Below are 22250 nucleotides of genomic sequence, written 5' to 3'. Positions count from 1 at the left end.
GAGTCAGCTGAGGTGGTTCATCTAGTTAGGATGCCTCCTGGACGCCTCCCATTAGAGGTTTTCCGGGCACGTCCAACTGGTAGGAGGCCCCGGGGAGGACCGAGGACACGCTGGAGGGATTATATCTCCCGGCTGGCCTTGGAACGCCTCGGGATCCCCCAGAATGAGCTGGAAAGTGTTGCGGGTGAGAGGGAGGCCTGGATCGGCCTGCTGAACCTGCTGCCACCGCGACCCGACCCCAGATAAGCGGGTGATAATGGATGGATGGATGGATGGTCTGTAACGTTGACATCACAACAGTACATAAATTAACTTTATTTGCAGACTTACCTTTGAAGATGTGAACATCATAAATAAGATGGTTGTTGCATAAATGGATGTTACTGTTATTGGGTTAACTCAGTTAGAAACAGTCTTGATTCCTGAAGTACTAGCCTACGTGAATGAGTGCATGTTTTGTCATGTATGAATTCATTATAATAAATGTACCTTTCCAGTGAAGCACACACTCCACGGTGACCTTAACATTAAGAAAATTATGCCGCGCTAAGGCTGCTTTTGCTCAGAAAAAAACGCTGTAAAAACAATGTTTCCAGAGGTTTCATATGCTTCATGGTGAACAAACAACACAGGACCACACAGATTTTTTCAAAGTTATTATTGTAGATTACTTTGATGTATTTTTTCTTTCATACAGACAAAAGGTGTTGGACTTAATTCCCATTAAATTCTCTTAGATTTTCATACAGATTTAGTCTACAGTATACAGGTGTGTTCTTTCTCATATATAGATATTTATTCGCTTAAATAACAGGCAGGTAATTCTTTAATATATTCAATAGTCTTTATGTTTTTTTGTCTTTTTTTTATTTCAGCACAGTTTAGGCTGCATTTTCTGTCTGCAGAACAGCACTGTTGTGCAAGAAGAGGGACCATCCCACACACAATATGTACAACAGTATGTATAATGAATAATGTAAAACGTTAATTTCCTCTCGTCGTAACATGGCAGTAAATACTTGTAGCAGATCTAAAAGAGCAGCCTAAACAATGCATGGCTGCATTGCACTTCTGCAGTCTCTAGCTCGGCATCAGCCTCCAGTTCCCCATCCTCCCTGGGTCTCCACTTTGTCCTTTAGATCCTAATGAGGTACATCTGTATTTACAGAGTGGCGTCTCTGGTCTTAAGAGAGACTAAGCATCTCCACACTTCTGCACACTTCAGGGGCTGTTCAATGGACAGAAAACACAGCCCTCAGAATATGCTCAGGAGAATGTGCCACGGTCTTTCTCCATCAGTGGGAGCACCGATGGAAAAAATCTAAAATAATCATAATATACAAGCGCTTCCATTTTGTTGTTCCCCTCTTTACAGAAAGCAATAGGATGAAAAGAAAGAACCCCCCCCAACCCAAAAGTGTAACAGGAACATAGTACCTGTAAATCAAAGATGCACATTTGGGCGATCTGTACAGTTGTGGTGCAGTTGTACAATTTATAATTTTGATAAATATAATATATTCTTTTTCACATTATGTGTTGCCTTCTGTGAAACGGTCTCACAACATGATGTAACAGTGGCTGGACGGATGGACAGAGATGGCTGGAACTGGACAGCCAAATTTACACCACTGTAGACTCAGACTTTTGTTCGCTGTGTGTGTGTGTGTGTGTGTGTGTTTTCAGAAAGCATTGATAGAGCTGTGCTGAGTAGAGTAGGTTGGACTTGAACAGAATGTGTGTGTGCGTGTAGAGCCGATGTGAAGAGACATAAAGAGTGACATTAATGATACTAAATGCATGCTTCAAAACAGACAGACCAATACAATGTCACCACCGGCCCACGCCCAAAGGGTGGTGGCGATGATGATGATAATGGGCATTCAAGAGGACAGGGTTCTGTACAGGTGAGGGTGTTCCCAGAGAGCCCTGCACGCATCCTCAAACAGAACCAGCAGGACGGACATGTTCTCTCACTGTGTCGTCATCTTTGTGAGACTTCCTATTCTACGTCTGGGTACACGGGTCCACATGGCAGTCTGTTTGCATATCGTCTGCCATTGCCTTCTGTGGTGGAGGGACCAGCTAGCCGGCGGGGGATGGGGGGGTCCAGATTTGCATTGCAGTTCCGCTCCAAGGCAACATGGAGTCAGCGGTTCATCCACACCTAGTGCAATATGGGATACAGGAGGGCACTCGCACTCCCAGGCTGGAATGTGATGCGGCTGTTTGGAATGTATGTCGCATGGAATGTTGAGGTCGGCGAGGTGATGGTGAAATGTGATGTCACGGTCGCCATCTTCACAGGGTGACTAATGTGTGTACTCATGCAGCGTGTTACGCCCTGTTTTACATAAAGCAACGAAATAAGCTTATTGTCTTTCCTGCTGAGAAGGTTGATGTCTCTTACTTGTGAGTCCATTCAAGGTGCTGTTAGCCTAGCTTCCATACTGGGGAAATGGTAAACAGCCATCTTGTCTCTGTCCCAAAGTAACAGCATCTACCTGCATCTAATATCATAGCACCTGTGTTCACTGTGTCTCCTGACAGCCATAGAAAATATTTGACCTTTGGAAAATAAATCCAAGACATTTGAATCCCTCCTGAGGTTATTCATTTAAGAATTCAATACGTTTACCATGTTTAGGTTCTGATCAATCCAATGGGACATACTGTTTCAATTAGTTAGCTTTAGAGATGCTGAAGTCACGTTTTGTTGTTTTACTTTTGAAAGAGCCACAGTAGCAGTTTCCATACTTTATGCTAAGCTAAGCCGCTGTAACATACTTTGCGTGCAGACAATGGTACCAATCTCCTCACATGACTCCCAGCAGGAATGCGATGGTGTGTATTGGCTGAGTGTAACAGCTAAGTCAACATCACAATGATGGGGAATGCACAGTATTTGACACATGGACAGGACACATGTCGTACCTGATTGAGTGGGCTTTGGGCCCAAAGCTGAACACTGACATGGGCCTCACAGCTCAAGTGATCGGTTGCTTCTAAACATCAAACTGTAAAAATGACTGGATCGAACATCCAACAAACGTAACAATCTCTTGGTCCACCAAACTCACGGAGAGGGCGCTGCTCCATAATGGAGACGACATGGTGGCACATGAGCGGGTTGAAGTGAGTGCATGTTAAGTCTTAAAGGGCCATCGCCTGTGCATCGTGTGTTTGATGGCATTTAAAGGGTAATGCTTCCAAAAAATAAAGCTGGCACGCACACACACACACACACACACACAGCAGACAAAGGAAACAACAAAATGGCTGGAGGAACAGCAAGCGAGAAGGTAATGGAACTCTTAACAGAAGGGAAGTGGAAGAAAATGACCAAACGGATACTCATCAGTTCATCAGCAAGGCAGGAGGCTGTAAGGGAAGTTCATCCTGTTAAAGGCTAATGTGTGTCTACATGTATATGTCACACACACCTGTACATGTCTACATGTATACGTCACACACACCTGTACATGTCTACATGTATACGTCACGCACACCTGTACATGTCTACATGTATATGTCACACACTGGATCATCTCAGAGCAGGCATGTGGACTTATGAAGGACTGGGCAGGAGAGAGAGAGAAACAGAGATCAACATGACGAGTTCTGTGCTGTCACCTCCCAAACATATATATATATATATGTATAAATATATGTATATATATATATATATATATATACATACATATACGTATATATATGCATGTAAATATCCGAGTATATACATATATAAATATATGTATATATACATATATTTATACATACACATATATGTATATATATATATATACACATGTATACGTATGTATATATATACACGTATATATACACGTATATATATGTTCCCCATACTATTAGGTTTAAATTAACAGTATTTTGTTTGTAATTTCAGTTTTTCTTATGTTTTGTTGTTGTTTTTCCCCAGAAGAGACAATACACAAACACACATTGAAAGAGAGAGGAATGTCAGAAAAGGAAAAGCTCAATGTAAAAGTTCCAGAGAACGAGGAGACAAATAAATGAATAAATGTGGACCATTATGATGTGTAGTTAAAGCTTTAAACAAAGCGTTGTACATGTTCTGTGAGGAAATGAGTGATTACAAAGTGTCTGTAGATAGATGGAGGAGGAGGAGGAGGTGGGGGGCCGTGGAGGCAGGTAGGAGGGCGATGACACTAATGATGCACACCAATGGGGGCGGAGACATGGCCCTGTTCTGCTAAAGCCTTGAAGGATGTGTCTGTGTTTTTGCCCCCCACCCCCCGCCACTCAGGACAACCCGGCGAGAGCAGACCTGTGCGTGTGTCTGACATGTGTGCGTGCAGTCAGGCTGGGCGGGATGGGCAGGTTTTACAGGGGGCGGTGGGTTTGAGGTGGAGGGCTGCGGGGGGGCTGGCGTTGTCAGCGGGTCGGCCTATGAGGGCGAAAGGAGGGACAGTCGCAATGCTCTCAGGGAGGTGCGAGCTGAAGTCTCCAGCCATTGTCCACTCCCTCCGGTACCTCCCGTCCTTCGCTCCCTCCTGTTAGTGGATGAAGATGTCATGCGTAGTCTTCTACCTAGGATACCCCCCCCCCCCTTTCCCCTACCTCCCCGACCCACGTTCAGCTCAGTTATAAGGAGGTCTCCACGCAGTAGCGGTGGGTCAGGTGAGGGGCGGAGGGTTTCACTGGCTTGTCCCTGCCATGATGGGTGTGGTGGTGTTCGTGGTGGCGACGATGTGGGCTCCGGTTGTTGGGGGTTACTGCGTCGGTGCTGTTTTTGTTGCCGTGGATGATTGTTGAACTGATGCTGCTGCTGTTGTTGTTGTTGTTTCGGTTGCACGGGGTCACCGGGAGGCTGTACTGGCGGTAGGGGCGGGTGGGGTGGGAGCGTACCGGGGGCTGGGTAGGAGGGGGCGGCGGCTTCCGGAGGGCCGGGTGCAGGTGCTGGTATCTGCTGAGCTCTGATTCGTCGTCCACGTCAGTGTCGTCGATCAGCGGGATGTTGTGGATGAGGTCGTTGATGAGGAACTCCGGGTGGGCCATGAAGTTGTGGATGGAGTTGCGGGATTCCGGTTTCTCTCGGCCCTCATACAGCGAACTACGGAATGCTTTCACCACTCGCATCTGTCGAAAGGAGGGAAGAACGAGGGAGAGACCACAACAAAGAGAGACGTCAGACATGCAAATGAGGGAGAAGAGAGGGAAACCCAGAGCTTTGTCCTCCAGCTGACAAAAAGTGACAGACAGATAGACACTCGGGACCAGGTGGCTACAGTTAAAGTGTATACAAGATAATAAGTTATGTTGTACATAACATTTAGTGTTTTATTTTCCAATAAAAATGGACTAGCTGAAATGAATCTTATTGGCTGGTCTTTTGTGACTATTTTGACATTATGGGAACATTTAGATTCTAAGATTGATAGCCTTCTATGTATGTGTGATGAATATGAAACCACAGCCACTAGCCGGGCCAGCTGCTTCCCGTCTTCATGCCTTAGCTAAGCTAACCGGCTAACATCTACCATCTGGAAAATCTAAATGCCAAAGAGGCAGAGCTCTGAATCCCAAATAACATAACGGAGTGTCCTCCTCCTTGTTATGTGATGAAAGCTCAAACTTGGCCAATCCTGTTTACAAGTGGCCAACGTGTAAACTACATTTATCTGCTGGATGTCAACAGTGTGTCCACCTGATCCTGTCTGTCCAGACGAAGAGATAAAAACAAAATGAGTAATGATATCATGTCAGTTCTCACACACGAACAAACCGAGAGCATTAGTGGCCACCATCACAACAGACGCTTCACAACATCATACCTGTGTGTGTGTGTGTGTGTGTGTGTGGAGAATACACTCATATCTCAACACGCTGGGTCACACACACACACACACACACACACACACACACACACACACACACACACACACACACACACACAGGTGAGGGTGGTTGTTAGGCACAGATGGAGAAAAAGCAGGAATGGTGAGTGTGTTAGTTTAATGATCAGTCAAATAAAAAAAGAAATGGCAGGAACCTAGCAGTGAGCACACACACACACACACATGCAGCAGCAGCAGCATAACTAAGTGAACCGTTCAGCTGTTTCCAGATCGTGCGGCTTGGAGGTTAACGTCTGCATGCATCGGTCAATCACTGCTGGTCTATACACGCACACTTTGACAAAATGCACTGCAGCCATGTAGCAGTGAGGGACAGACTGACTGAAGTAATGATGATGCTGAGAAAGCAAAACAAACACAGAGCGGGACATCACAGAGAATCAGCAGGTTAGAAGAGTGTGCGATTGGTTAGATTACTAGAAACAGAAGATGATTGGTTCACAGGCCAGAGTGCAGCTCGGGGCCCTGTGGCAAGAGAGAGGCTGCCAGGTCATGCTGAATCAGACCACACACGCACACACACACACACACGCACACACACGCACACACACACACACGCACACACACACACACACACACACACACACTCACACACACACACACACACACACACACTCACACACTGTGTACTTGAAGGTGCATTATGCAGTGTGTGGTGTATGCGTGCAGAAACACATTCCTTTGCCATGGCAGTTGCTCCATGCACCGTTCCCCAAAGCCCAAACAGAGGAGAAGAAGCAGCATGAGCTCAAAAGAAACCGAGACAGTTCAAGTACAGTGACAGGCAGAGCCCTACATAGAGACCGTTTGGAGGGGAAGAGTCCACCAGCTAGAGTCCAAACTGTGATTATGAGAGGCGGATGGTCGGGCAGCTGAATAGAGGTCCGTTGTGCAGCCAAACTAAGAGGAGTCTCTATATATGACTCTGCCATATATGACTGACAGACAGACCAACAGACAGACGGTCAAGCAGTAGGTTCAGTGCTTATCTGTTTTTCCAAAGAGCCTGTGAGACAGTAGAAGAACACCTCATGCAGACTGAGAAGGTGTCAGAATGTTACTTTTTCACGTTTTCATTTTCGAGGACAGAGTAAACTTTCGAGTATATGATGTCCCCAGTGTGACCAGATGACCAGCCTGCTGTGTTACTTATGTCTCTCTTTCTCTCTCCCTCTTTCCCAGTCGGCTCTTTCAGTGCTGGATGGAAAAACGATGATGGTTAAAGTAGCAGAAGGAAGGTAGAGAGACAGACACGCAGGGGCAAGCTGTGTGGAAGAGATGGCTCAACACTGATGTGATGACTGAGCTCTAATCCATAGCGGGCCCTCAGCAACACCTTCCTCAATTCAATGCACACTCGTTTTTAATAACATTGAATGAGCGAGAACTCTTGTGATAGAAGTTTAGCAAAGAATTGAGGAGCTGAGGATGGATTTGAGGTCTGGCCTAAATGTCCCGTTTCCTGACCAAACTTTTCTCTTTTTTTAAATGTATATTGCAGGCAGATGAAACAAGTCTGAAATAAAAAACTACTGGATCCTTAGATCGGTTCTAAAGATCCAGATGGATCACTAAAGTCCAGCACAACTCAGGGGGACGAAAGCATGAAGCAGAGACATCTACTAATATCATTTTGATATCTCCATTTAATATCTAAGATGTTTCTTTCACATATCCTAGACTCTTTTCTCACCCTGGCTGTAAAAGTCAGGGAGGTGACTGAGTCCATACACAATGTGGGTCTACTATGCAAAGAACTCTGGGTACTGGAGTAAAGTAACAACCCTGAAGGTGGAGGAGAGCTCAGTCTGTCTTTATAACACATGGGAAATCATTTGGAGCGTGTGTTTGTTGCTTGGGGGTCCCCATATCGGACCATTTCACCAGGTTCAAGGCAATTACAGGAAAGAACTGGCATGAATGCAGCACCCTTAACAGGACCATGAGTGTATCACTGCGTGTTACCTTGATACCTTCTCAACGGAGAATGCCAAAATGTCAGAAAACAGGGAAAAGACTCGATGGGTATGATATCGTTTTGCGGCCTCCATTTAGCTCAATTTATCAAGACTTTTAACACTTTTCAGTCTGATAGAATTTAAGGTGACTACATTACAATTGATCATTTCAAGGGTGAAGTATTTTTTTAAAGCAATCATTCCTAAACACTGGGTCGCAACCCTCAGGTGGGTCGCAGAAGATTTTATACATGAGCAGAATTTCTTCCTAATGCTGGTTTGCAAAATTTGCCCGACGGCGAGTTGCGAAAGCCAATCAGCGTTGAGACGCTCATCACTGACGTCGTGCCGTTGGTGAATCTAACTGACTGCTGCTCCTCTAGTAGTGGTGGAAGCGGCAGTTATCCAGACGTGGTCGGTGTGTGCCTATGGATGATGTTATGAACCCAAACACGAGGGCGTCCACATCAAGTACAAAGCAGAAATGCAAATGAACCACAAATTATCCGGCGAGTAAACGCAGCATAAGTCTTTCATATAACATTTCTATCTGCAGTACACCTTTGAGCCACATGAGGGAGACTGAACGTTCCTATTGTTATGATAACTCTAATCTACTTCGAACATGGAATATAATATGAAAGACTAGTGTACATTCTGTTTGTTTATGAAATGAAAGATAGTATGTTAACTCCTCCTAAATGCATTTATTTGGTCTCATGTATCAAGTATTTCATTCATAAGTACACAGTTTCAGTAACAAAGTTGTGATTTCATCTCTTCTAATTGGCTGGTTTACATATTCAAGATATAAGGAATAAAGAAGGTGATAAGGAAATGAGAGTAAAATGGTTAAGCGCTAACTTGCTCTTATGATTTATATATCAGTGCAACAGTGCTGCTCTTGATATGCTTTTAGCCAAGTGGACCAACTTGGTCATAACCAATAACTGTTGAGACCAAAGTGTCTCAACAGTTATTGGTTATGACAGTAAAGACAGTAAAGACACAGACTGTACTTTGTACTTAGTGCTAATTGGCAACCGTTAGCATGCTAGCTCACTACACCTGCTGATGCATGTTAGCTACCGTTAGCATGTAGCTTAAAGCACTGCTGTGTGTAAAGACAGCCTCACACAGGCTTGTGAGTAGCAAACAGGAACAATAACATTCAGTTCTATGTCACACTATGGCAGCATTCCCCTCCTCGTCTATCCATTTAGTTCCATCAACTGAACCCTTGGGGAAGACTTCCCAATGCAGGTCTGTGTCTGCTGTTGCGGACCAGAACCCTGGTTCCATACTCTGACTTTATCATATCAGCTGTCTATTAGGCCGCCAGTGTTGCAGCATTGACAAATCATATTTCAATATGTGTTAGAATGATGTTGTGCGTTACTTTAAAAAGCCTGGGTAACTTCTGTGTGTGCAGGATGATCACAACAGTGAGGCGTCAGCAGCGTCTCTCTGTATCTGTATAGGTGATGGAGCAACTTGGAATGGAAGGAGGGAAGGGAGCAAGGATGAAAAGGAGAAGCAACTGAGAGGACGGATGAGGACAATCAAATGAAGAGACAGCACAACCACACACACACTGACAAAGAAACGCACAGCAGTCACACTGCGGCTCTCGGATATATCAGCAGACGCACAAAAACACGAGACAACTGACATACAAAGAAACCAAGAGAAAACATGAGGGGTGTACACTACTCTACTCAGGGGATGGGAGGATGACATGAAGGGATGTGGGAAAAAGGACAAAGGAAGATACCAAAAAACCTACTAAAGAAATCTTATCAGTATGCTACACAAGAGCCCGTATTTAGATCTGGTCAAATCTAAATACCTCAACAAGAGAACAACTCTACAATAAGAACACATTTCACAGAATATGCCTGCAAACAGGGAACCTGTAATATCTCATAAATAAAGAAGGAATAGGAGAGAGAGAGAGAGAAAGAGAGGAAAAACAAACAGACGGCATAAAGAGACAGATCTGGAGACATCGGAGGGGGGTGGGGGGGCAAATTTGTACCGTTGGAGCTGGAAATACTGTTACAGAAACAACCAGTTGACAGCACCGTGAGAGGAGCAAAAGAAGAAGAAACCAGTCAATTGTGACAGAAGAGCCTTTTTTACTGTCGTCTTGGAGACAGCAGTGTCCTACAGGGCTTTTATACTCGAAGGTTTACGCTTTAGAGAATGGAAAGCCATTTGGTCATGAGTAGGAGTGAAATCCAATTGTAGCATTTCATACCAATAATAGGAATCACAGAGTTGTTACAGCAACACTACATTCTCTGGGTTTAGAAATTACACCAGTCCTTTACATCAGCGACGTTTACGGCAGGGGTCAACCACAGTAACCCCGCTTGACCTCGTTCACAAACAGGAAGTAACACACGGTGCAGGAGGAGCGGCCATTTGCTCTCTGGAGGATGCGTCCTCGCCTCGTCGGAGTAAATCAATCACTCTTTCTTTATAAACTGCTCCGTGACTGTCTGTCCGGACATCTCAGACTGAGAGAGAACAGCAAGCCGCCTCCTGCACCGACCAACACTCAACAACACAACACACTCTGGACTGGGACCGGTACTGGATTTAGACCAGACCAGGTCAGACCAGGACTACACAGCCGGTTCGGGACTGGGTGCTGTTTAAAAGGGAGAATCAGAGAAAAAGAATAGAGGAGACATTGCACACACACACACGAGCAGCGAGCGAGGGGGGGAGAGGGGAGGGGGGCACAACCATAGATAGTAAAAATACTGCAGTCCACGTGCCGTGCAGCAGTGTGTGCATCTGTGTCTACGGATGAGTGTGTGTGAGAGAGAGAGAAAGTGGCTGCAGGTATGTATGCAGATATACGTGTGTGTGTGTGTGTGTGTGTATGTGTGTACATGCGTTCGGCGGACTCACTCCCGGGGGCTGGGCTGGTATTGGCTGTTGCGGTGGAGAGAGCTACGTGAGAGGGGGTAGAGATAGTGTTTACGTCGTGGAGCTGACTGAGCACGGAGGAGCGCCGTCTCACCGCTCCCTGAAACGAACCGCTTCGCTTGAACGTGCTCACTACCTCCATCTGCAGGACAGAGACAAAACAGCAGCACTCAGTGAGGGCAGGAGTGGCTGGTCTGAGAGTGTGTGTGTATGTGTGTGTGTGTGTGCCTGTTGTGGCCCTTTCAACAATGTTCTGTCGCAGCAGAACTGATAGAAACAGCATTCAGTTGTGTCTCCTCTGTCTCCAGTCTGTCTATTCCGTCTTCAGAAGCCCTCTATGAAGCTTCTGGTCACATTCTGGTGACTTGTTTTCTGAGTCTGATCTCAATTGTTTCTCTCCTGTTTTGTCTTTTTTTGTCTTAAAGTTTGACATCTTCTTCTCCAAAAACATTTCTGATATTGTTGTTGACATTCTTATGACATCCCGAAAGCAATGGATGAATCGAAGGCTGTGACCTCGGTGTCTGTCTCAGGCCTGTAATAAGGCTGTCTGCCTACATGCCTGTGAGTAAATACAAGAATGACCAACGCTGCCTTTAAGGACTCGTGAAAAAGATGGTTTTGCCAGAAAATCCTCTCTAAGTTGCTAAAAATACTTAATCTACGAAATAGATGGAAAAAAGGAGTTTTGTCACAATCATATAAGTTACTTATTTCATCTGTTCCAATAAGCGAAAAAGAGTTTTGTCAGGATCATATAAATTACTTATTTCATTACAACAACTGAAAAAGAGTTTCGCGGGTGCGTTCTTTTTTCCATCAGGATTATTTTTATTAATTTCAGTGTTTGTTATACTACTCATTACAGAAGCAAAGCTGGAAGAAAGCCAGAATATTGACATCCTATTGAGAACAAGGGGTAGTAGTGGTGCACTCTTGTGTGTCGTCTGTTTTCACAGATTAAAATAATCTAAAATGTAAAAAAGGATCCCGACCAAATAGAAGAGATCCCATCAGAAGAGAGGAACAAACACAGGAGAGAACAAGAAGAACAGTTTTGATCAGACTTGTTGTTTCTCTCTTGCCTCTCTGTCCGATTATCATTGACAAGCCAGACTCATGAATGATGACGTGTGTGTGTGTGTGTGTGTGTGTGTGTGCATATTTGTTGACTGCTCACTCAGACCAAACCCTCCTCATGAAAAACTGACCGCTCTATGCAAAGGCACTGAAGCAGGACTCTGGACTGGATCTCTACACTGCTTAGGAATCTGTTGTCATGGTGATGCTGTTCTGCTGTCTTAGAGTACTTTCTCACACAAATCAGTGCAAGGAACAATCAATTAAAATAGTCAAAACATCAACGGCCTGTCTACTTAGCATGAGCCTGAGCACAATGTGTCGACATTCACGCACACAATCCCGGCATTTATGCTATGTCGTGATGTTTATGAGGCTCTAAAATACCACTTCCAAGTTAGATAAAGCCATTTCACCCGCAGAACATAAACGTTATCTGTGTAGGAGAGAAGAAACTGGAATCATTATGTTGACGTCAGGATGAGATACAGACTTTTGAAGAGCAAAAAGAAATCAGATACATGTTTAAACTTGACTAACATTGAAGGAGATTTGGTTTGTTTTAATGGTCTGGTCACAGTACCTGGGTCTGGATGCGGTTGAGTCCTCTGAACCAGAGGATCTGTCCACGGCGCAGCTCTCTCTCAGCACAGTCAATCTCCTCCTCATCCTCTGCCATCTCCTCCCCTTCATCTTCCCCTGGCTCCAGGCCCAGCCCCGCCTCCTTCAGGCATGGCAGCCGCTCCGTGGGCACCGTGGCGATCACCTGGAAGCCACATTTGGTCAGATGTTATTTGACCAGAAGATGCTTGCATGGCGTCGTACTGACAGCTGGGAGCTTTTCCAACCACGCAGATTTAAGCCCTGATGTTCCACTCGCCAACAGTTTTTGTAGTTCCCCGACAAAATCCCCAAATCAGAAGCAAATGAGCGTTGGCCCGACAGCATGTGTGAACACCCGAGCCCCCCAGGGCCGTGTGCTCAGCCCCCTGCTGTTCACTCTGTAAACCCACGTCTGCTCCCCAAACATGAAGAGAGCTCTGTTGTGAAGTTTACAGATGACACTCGAGTCACAGACTGGATTACAAACAGCATCCAGAGTGGAGCTCAGAGAAGAACCTGCTGCTCAGCGCCAGTAAAACCCAGGAGCTGATTGTTGACTTTAGGGTGAAGAGCTGCTTACCTGTCCCCAAAGGAGCTCCCCAACTCCCACGAACAGACACCAGAGCCACTGCTCCATGTTGAGAGGGGCACAGCTGAAGGGCTTCCCTCCCCACTGCACAATCACGATCTGCAGCAGAAACACAGGGCGGGACGTCATTGGTGCACACGTACAAACACAGGGGGCCGAAGCCCGGACAGGTCCACAGGTAGCACCTCTCCTCGTACCAGAGTGAGGTGGCACTGTCACTGTCATCCCTACTGCATCGAGTAAACATCCAACTACAACTGCGCAGACGTTGAATTATTCATGAGGTATATCTTACCCTCAGCGGCTATTAAGATCATGAGTGTCCATCCATCCATCCATCCATTATCACCCGCTTATCCGGGGTCGGGTCGCGGTGGCAGCAGGTTCAGCAGGCCGACCCAGGCCTCCCTCTCACCCGCAACACTTTCCAGCTCATTCTGGGGGATCCCGAGGCGTTCCAAGGCCAGCCGGGAGATATAATCCCTCCAGCGTGTCCTCGGTCTTCCCCGGGGCCTCCCACCAGTTGGACGTGCCCGGAAAACCTCTAATGGGAGGCGTCCAGGAGGCATCCTGACTAGATGCCCGAACCACCTCAGCTGACTCCTTTCGACACGAAGGAGCAGCGACTCGACTCCAAGCTCCCCCCTGATGTCCGAGCTCCTTACCCTATCTCTAAGGCTGAGCCCGGCCACCCTACGGAGGAAGCTCATTTCGGCCGCTTGTATCCGAGATCTCGTTCTTTCGGTCACGACACAGAGTTCGTGACCATGGGTGAGGGTTGGAACGTAGACCAGTAAATGGAGAGCTTTGCCTTCCGGCTCAGCTCCCTCTTCACGAAGACGGACCGGTACAGCGCCTGTTTTACTGCTGCAGCCGCACCGATCCGCCTGTCGATCTCTCGCTCCACCTTACCCTCACTCGTGAACAAGACCCCGAGATACATGAACTCCTTCGCTTGGGGTAGGCAGTTTGCCCCCACCTGGAGGGAGCAATCCGCCAGTTTCCGGCAGAGCACCATGGCCTCAGATTTGGAGGTGCTAACTCTCATCCCTGCCGCTTCGCACTCGGCTGCAAAACGCCCCAGTGAATGCTGGAGGTCACGGTCCGAGGAGGCAAACAGGACCACATCATCCGCAAACAGCAGAGAGGCGATCCCGAGACTCCCGAACCGGATCCTCTCCGCTTCCTGGCTGCGCCTAGATATCCTGTCCGTGAAGGTCACGAACAGGACCGGTGATTAAGGGCAGCCCTGGTGGAGGCCAACACCCACCGGGAACGTGTCTGACTTACTACCGAGGAGACGAACACAGCTCCTACTGCAGGCGTACAGAGACAGGATGGCCCGTGCCAACGGGTCCGGCACCCCATACTCCCGCAGCACCCCCCACAAAAAAACCCGAGGGACCCGGTCGAAAGCCTTCTCCAGGTCTACAAAGCACATGTAAACTGGTTGGGCAAACTCCCAGGACCCCTCCAGTAATCTTGCGAGGGTAAAGAGCTGGTCCACTGTTTCACGACCGGGACGGAATCCGCACTGTTCGTCTTGAATCTGAGGTTCGACAAGCGGTCGGAGCCTCCTCTCCAGCACCCTGGCATAAGCTTTTCCCGGGAGGCTGAGCAGTGTGATACCACGATAGTTCGAGCACACTCTCCGGTCCCCCTTCTTGAAGATGGGAACCACCACCCCGGTCTGCCAGTCCATGGGCACTGTTCCCGACCCCCATGCGACACTGAAAAGGCGTGTCAACCAAGACAGCCCAACAATGTCCAGCGCTTTCAGCATCTCAGGGCGGATCTCATCCACCCCTGGCGCCTTGCCACCAAGGAGCTTTTTGACTACCTTAGCGACCTCTGCCAGGGATATGGGTGAATCCACCCCAAAGTCTTCCGGCGCTGCCCCCTCTCCGGGGGACATGTTGGCCGAGGTTTAGGAGTTCCTCAAAGTGCTCTTTCCACCGCCCGACGATGTCCCCAGGCCGGGTCAGCAGTCCACCCTCCCTGCTGAGAACAGCCTGGGGTAGACCCTGCTTTCCCTTCCTGAGCCTGATGGTTTGCCAGAACTTCCTTGAGGCCAACTGAAAGTCCTTCTCCATGGCCTCCCCGAACTCCTCCCATGCCCGAGTTTTAGCCTCCGCGACCATCGCCGCTGCAGCCCTTCTGGCCCGCCGGTACCCGTCAGCTGCTTCAGGAGACCCCTGGGCCAGCCAGGCCCGAAAGGCCTCCTTCTTCAGTTTAACGGCTTCCCTCACCCCCGGTGTCCACCACCGGGTTCTCGGGTTGCCGCCACAACAGGCACCGATGACCTTCCGGCCACAGCCCCGAGCAGCCGCGTCCACAATAGAGGCTTTGAACAAGGTCCACTCGGATTCCATGTCCCCAGCCTCCTTCGGGATTTGTGAGAAGTTCTTCCGGAGGTGGGAGTTGAAGACCTCCCGGACAGGATCCTCTGCTAGACGTTCCCAGTTCACCCTCACTACACGTTTGGGCTTTCCAGGTCTTTCTAGCCGAGTCCCCCGCCATCTGATCCAACTCACCACCAGGTGGTGATCAGTTGACAGCTCTGCTCCTCTCTTCACCCGAGTGTCCAAGACATACGGCCGCAGATCAGATGATATGATAACAAAGTCGATCATTGATCTCCGGCCTAAGGTGTTCTGGTACCAGGTACACTTATGAGCCACCTTATGTTCCAACATGGTGTTCGTTATGGACAAACTGTGGCTTGCACAGAAGTCCAACAACAAAACACCATTCGGGTTCAGATCAGGCAAGCCGTTCCTCCCAATCACGCCCCGCCAGGATTCTCTGTCATTGCCCACGTGAGCGTCTCCCAGGAGAACTATGGAGTCGGCAGGCGGCGCCCTTTCCAGGACCCCTCCCACCGACTCCAAGAAGGCCGGATACTCCGAAATGCTGTTCGGCGCATAAGCACTCCTACTCCCGCCCGGCGCCTCTCACCCTGGGCAACTCCAGAAAAGGACAAAGTCCAACCCTTCTCCAGGAGCTTGGTTCCAGAGCCTATGCTGTGCGTGGAGGTGAGCCCAACTATATCTAGCTGGTACCGCTCCACCTCCTGCACCAGCTCCGGCTCTTTCCCCGCTAGTGAGGTGACGTTCCACGTCCCTAGAACTAGTCTATGCCGCCAGCGATCGGCCCGCCCAGGTCTCCCGCCTGGCCCGCCGCCCGGTCTACATAGCACCCGACCCCGATAATTCTCCCTGCGGGTGGTGGGTCCACAGGGTGACTGCTGCTCCATGATTTTTTTTCGGGCTGAGCCCGACCGGGCCCCATGGGCGAAAGCCCGGCCACCAGACGCTCGCCGACGAGCTCCCCTCCTGGGTCTGGCTCCGGGAGGGTGCCCCGGTTTCCCTTGTTCGGGCAAGGTAGCTTCAGTCCGTGGGCTGCTTATCATCAGGGTTTATTGAACCGCTCTTAGTCTGGGCTCTCCCCCGAGACCTGTTTGCCTTGGGAGACCCTACCAGGGGCTGATGCCCCGGACAAGGAGGAGGAGCTCATGAGTGTCATTTAAAGGAAAAGATTATTTTTGGGAAATGTGTTATTCAGAGTTGATAAGAATATCAGAACCACTCCACAGAGCCCCAAGTAACTACGTTTGATCAATCGATATCAAACCAAAGAGAAATAAATTACTCCTATTGTGGTTCCTCAGTGAACCACTATAATATGTTAATAAGTGAGTCACTCTCAGAAGGCCATGCCATGTACACTGGTTATTTATTCATTCTATGCACCTTCCATGAAACGTCAGCTGCTCGGCTGGAGCAAGAATCAGTTACATAATAACCTGATTTGAACCAAGCAAATGCTAACGACATATATTATAATATAGTATTAGGAGGTATTGGAGGAAGTTTGCTGATCTAAAACCTACTCGGAGCAGCTGGGCCATCGACCTCCTCATCACCAGACTACAAGTTAGAACATGTCATGTCATGTCAAGACGTGTTTGAGATCCTTTCTTTACGAGGTCCACGTGAAGTGCTGCACACGTCCACAGTGCAGGCTCAAACGGTCCACGTTGCATTGTGGGTAATGGAGGCACCAGGTTTTCTTTTGTTGGTACTGTTCACTGTGAGTCTGACAATGTTAAAGTTACTTCTTTTTGTCAAGCTTCTTCGTTTTACTAAGAATGTTAGACTAATAAATCATTCTCGTTCTGATTTCAACGGGACAAATGGCATAAATGGTGTTGTCCTGTGGTGTGACGGTAATGCAACATTAATCCCATGTTCTATACTTTTACAGACTAAGAAGGAGAAGACTTTCAGAACAATGCCCCAACAACTACAACCACTTTTGAATAGTATTGAGTTTGTAATAACTGCATGACACAATCAGAAACATGTAATATCTAATATAAGCCTGCCTCAAATAAAGGCCTGGTAAAGTAAATAAAGGCCTTAGTTATTAAAACATAATTATAAAGTTATAAAGATAGAATGGATGGATGAGCTTTTCAGATCATTACCGAATAAAGGGGCCACTAAGTGTATAATACATACAATATGTAGTGGAATAACACAAGATGTTTCATACTGACATTTACGTGCCATGGCAACATTCAGTATTATTATTATTATTTACTCATTAATGTATTTGGAACCACATCAGCCACTACCGACTCTTCCTGGGCACTAAAAACTTTGCAGAACAACAAGATTTATTTCAGGGGTTTGGATTTGAAACGAAATACAAATAACGTAAACATACCAACCACCAAGATAAAAAACCTCCATATTGAAGAAAAACATCAAAAGAGAAGGTGAAGTGTACCTGCACGGCGAAGGTCCCCACAACAATACTGCAGAAGATGGGGTTGTGAAATATGCCGTCAAAGACATTTCTCTCTCCGTGGATCTTGCGAGCGTTTATCTCGTTGAAAAGCTGCATGAGGACGAAGGTGTTGAAGATGATGGTGTAGTGCTCCGAGGGAGGGGAGTGGAGCGGAGCGTTGCGGCCGCTGTCGATGTTGAACATGCGCTCGCCTGGAGGGGGAATGAAGGAGGAGAGAACAAGTATCAGCTGTCCATGCAGGAGACATACACATTGTCGCTGTGTGTGTGTGTGTGTGTGTGTCTGTGTGTGTGTGTGTCTAAGTCTACTGATCAGGCTGCTTATGTGTTTACCTATGAACAGGAGTGTGAAGATGATGACCAGCTGGTACACGCCATGGCCCAGGATGTTCTTCATCATTGTCAGTGAGATGAGCGGGTTGTTCCGACCATAGGGTTTCCGTAGCAACAGGTCCTCCGTGGGGGGCTCGGTGGCCAGGGCCAGAGAAGCAAACGTGTCCATGATGAGATTCACCCACAGCATCTGCACTGCCTTCAGAGGAGAGTCCTGCAGAGCGATGTGCAAGCAGAGAGCTGTGTCACCAGCCATGTTCCCAGGACACTAGGAATAGTCACTGGGAAAAAAACTGCCTCCCTTTCCACAAGACCCCGATTCCCAGTTCTTTCATGTGTGTTAAATCCATAGAATCGGAGTAAAATGGACATCCCCATTCAAATGGAGCGGAGGCCATGTTGTTGTGTACTGTTACAATAGCGTGGGAAATACTAGAGTTCTTGCTCTACGGGCCTGTGGATGACACATTCTACACGGGGAAGTACAACTTGTTTTGCTTCATGTGTCACTGAGCAGCTTTCATAGGAATGAACAAGGCCCCGCCTCCAAGGCTGTATCCCGTTCTATTGATTGGTTATAGCGGGCTCACTCCCTGTGGTGAAGCAGCAGTGGCAACGCTACGCAGTGTGGAGAGCACAATTACTACACAACTAAGCTTCATCCACACACTCATGCAACAGCACATTGAGGGGTCCATGCTCACCACTGACGACCCTGTTCAGTGGTGAGCAGGGTCGTCCTTCAATCAGAGGCTCGGCGGTTCGATCTCCGGCTCCGCTAGCCCATGTTGATGTGTCCTTGGACAAGACACTTAACCCCAAAATGTCACATCTATCTTTTTTTTTTAATACATTTTTAGTTTTGGACAACTAATAATATTAGTGTAGCCTGATCTTCTGCAACTCTGCAGTAATATGTGTCTTTGTCTGATAATGTTCTGGATAGGGGAGGTGAAAAACCTTTGCTCTTTATGTATTTAATTGTCCATATAAAGATATTGCAAATAACATGAAATGCATAAAAGCATACATATGCAAGTTGATATTTCTTACATATCAAACATATGTGAATGTTTCCATGTGTCAGGACGTCTCTAGCAGCTCCAGCCTGAGTGATGTTTACTCACGTCTTTGTGTCTGTTATATTGTCTGTGGAGGAGATGCACGTGTGTCAGCGCGTATGAATCCGTCTACCTGAGTGATGCAGGCGCCGGTGAAGGCCACGATGACGGCCACGACGTTGACCGTGAGCTGGAACTGCAGGAACTTGGAGATGCTATCGTAGACATTTCGTCCCCACATCACCGCCTTGACAATGCTGCTGAAGTTGTCATCAGTCAGGATGATGTCAGACGCTTCTTTAGCCACGTCTGTTCCCGCAATACCCTGAAATAGATTGAAACAGAGCGAGGAGACTGAGACCACTCGCACATTATTGTATTAAAAATAAAAGATATATTTAGTTTCTTTTAAATGCATTGTTCAGCATGTATTATTTATAGGAAGAGAAACATTCTAAAAATTCCTCATATATACTTGAACGTATTATTTATCTCAAGTCATTAAAGGGATAGTTGTGTTTTGAAGTGAGCTTGAATGAGCTACTTCTCCATACTCAGTGTATTACTACAGTAGGAAGGAGAACCAGCATGGGAGCAAAGTAATGTACGACTGGGAAGTATTTTAGACAGCAAGAAGAATCAAGATCAGTTAAATGTACGTTATATTTACAATATGTTCACCTCTTTACTTCAGGCAGCCCTTTCTGAAGCTATCACTATGTTCTCTTCAAAGACAACAGTCATTTTACCTCGTAGAAAGCCAGAGTTTCTGATTAACGCTTCCTCGATTTGGTGAGACATTGGTGAAGTCAAACTAACCAAAGTCACGCATGTACACAAACAAACACACTGGTGGACCAGCAATGTCCTTGTGCTGCAAGGTCACATTACATTGTGATAAAATGACGTGAAGGAAGCTGATGTCTTTAAAGAGAGCTTCAGTTCCTCGTTTAGAGAGGTCTGACGGCAGGGAGAAGATGAGGAAATATTCTAAATAGAACGTACACTTCATCTGCTCTGTTTCTCATACAACCACACTTCAAAACATCCAAACTATACCTTTAATATATTTATTATACATAGTGGACATTTGCTCCCCAAAATGGAGTTCATATACTTCGATGTGATTACATTTCTGTAGCTACAGAAAGGTTTCAACACCAAATAAACATAAATGGTGAATAATATATCAGGTTACCATGGCAAAGCCCACATCAGCCTTCTTCAAAGCTGGTCCGTCATTGGTTCCATCTCCTGTTACCGCGACGACCTGTCTTACTTCTAGGGCGGTGCTGTCGATGATTCCTGGACACAAAAAGAAGGAAAAGATAGGCCCTCATCTGTGTGTGTGTGTGTGTGTGTTCAGAAACTTGAGACTCACCTTTGACGAGGGTGTGTTTGTCAGTTGGCGAGGATCGAGCCAACACGCGAAGTTTCGGCCAGATTTTGTCGATACGTTCCTGTTCAATCTGTCAGTCGGATAGATCAAAATTCATCAGGATGATGAATAACATCATAGAGAAACTATTATTTATTCTTCTCTCACTAGATGTCCATCCAGAGTCTTGGATGGAGGATAAAGCATCAAAGAAGCACTGAGAAATTGTCTCTCATAAAGAGTCATTGCCAAGTAGGTTTTCACATGAGAAGACATTTTTGGTTTTGGTGCATAACAATAATACATAAAAGCAAGTACTGCAAAAGTCAAGAAACATAGAGTAGAAAAAAGTACAAAGTTCACAGTATGAAGTATACAATATATGTGTGAATATAAGGCAAAGACAGACGTGGAGGCTTCATGTTAATGTGTAGTGTTCATGGGTGGGGGGTGATGAGAGTCGAGTTAGTGGGGTCTTGATGAGCTGTAGGTTCTCTTGTAATCAATAGAACCTCACTGCACTCATACATAATGATAATTTACACACAGTGTGAATAGAAAAGCAGTGTAACCCAGTGTAAGAGTGGTGGCATGTGGTTCTAAAGTGCTAATTTAAAGTACTTTGCTTGAATTGTTCAATATATAACTTTATCTCAGCTGTAAAAATGGTACTTTCTTCTGCACTACATCTCAGTTCTAAATGACATTTGTCATTGTCCTACTTTTCAAATGACAGTTTGTCATCCCTTTCCTGTCCAGGTAAAACCATTTAACTCCAGATGTGTTGATGAAGGATGAAGTGTTCCTTTATGTGTTGATGATGAATGTTTATGATAAACTGAAGGATGAAGTGTTCCTTTATGTGTTGATGATGAATGTTTATGATAAACTGAAGGATGAAGTGTTCCTTTATGTGTTGATGATGAATGTTTATGATAAACTGAAGGATGAAGTGTTCCTTTATGTGTTGATGATGAATGTTTATGATAAACTGAAGGATGAAGTGTTCCTTTATGTGTTGATGATGAATGTTTAGGATAAACTGAAGGATGAAGTGTTCCTTTATGAGTTGATGACGGACGTTTATGATAAACTGAAGGATGAAGTGTTCCTTTATGAGTTGATGACGGACGTTTATGATAAACTGAAGGATGAAGTGTTCCTTTATGTGTTGATGATGAATGTTTATGATAAACTGAAGGATGAAGTGTTCCTTTGTGTTGATGATGAATGTTTATGATAAACTGAAGGATGAAGTGTTCCTTTGTGTTGATGATGAATGTTTATGATAAACTGAAGGATGAAGTGTGTCTTTATGTGTTGATGATGAATGTGTGTGATGAACTGAAGGATGAAGTGTTCCTTTATGTGTTGATGATGAATGTTTATGATAAACTGAAGGATGAAGTGTGTCTTTATGTGTTGATGATGAATGTTTATGATAAACTGAAGGATGAAGTGTTCCTTTATGTGTTGATGATGAATGTTTATGATAAACTGAAGGATGAAGTGTTCCTTTATGTGTTGATGATGAATGTTTATGATAAACTGAAGGATGAAGTGTTCCTTTATGTGTTGATGATGAATGTTTATG

The 22250-nt window shown here is 46.2% G+C and overlaps 1 protein-coding gene across 1 annotated transcript in view; it reads right to left on the bottom strand.

Moving 5' to 3' along the window:
- Nucleotides 1-5010: 5010 nt before the first annotated feature.
- atp2b3b (ATPase plasma membrane Ca2+ transporting 3b) overlaps nucleotides 5011-22250 on the bottom strand; it is a 55167-nt gene continuing 37927 nt past the window's right edge. Inside the window, exons 17-25 of the mRNA XM_034536954.1 lie at nucleotides 20660-20747; nucleotides 20477-20583; nucleotides 19412-19603; nucleotides 18218-18431; nucleotides 17865-18076; nucleotides 13062-13169; nucleotides 12462-12644; nucleotides 10781-10940; nucleotides 5011-5121 (exon numbers count right to left, since the gene is read on the bottom strand). Coding sequence (XP_034392845.1) covers nucleotides 5096-5121; nucleotides 10781-10940; nucleotides 12462-12644; nucleotides 13062-13169; nucleotides 17865-18076; nucleotides 18218-18431; nucleotides 19412-19603; nucleotides 20477-20583; nucleotides 20660-20747 — 1290 coding nt within the window. The 3' untranslated portion in view covers nucleotides 5011-5095. The remainder of the gene's footprint in view (nucleotides 5122-10780; nucleotides 10941-12461; nucleotides 12645-13061; nucleotides 13170-17864; nucleotides 18077-18217; nucleotides 18432-19411; nucleotides 19604-20476; nucleotides 20584-20659; nucleotides 20748-22250) is intronic.

The sequence above is a fragment of the Cyclopterus lumpus genome, chromosome 7 (assembly GCF_009769545.1).
Source record: "Cyclopterus lumpus isolate fCycLum1 chromosome 7, fCycLum1.pri, whole genome shotgun sequence".
Taxonomy (NCBI): domain Eukaryota; kingdom Metazoa; phylum Chordata; class Actinopteri; order Perciformes; family Cyclopteridae; genus Cyclopterus; species Cyclopterus lumpus.
Note: the sequence above shows the minus strand (reverse complement) of the source record. Positions and strands in the feature narration are given on the sequence as shown.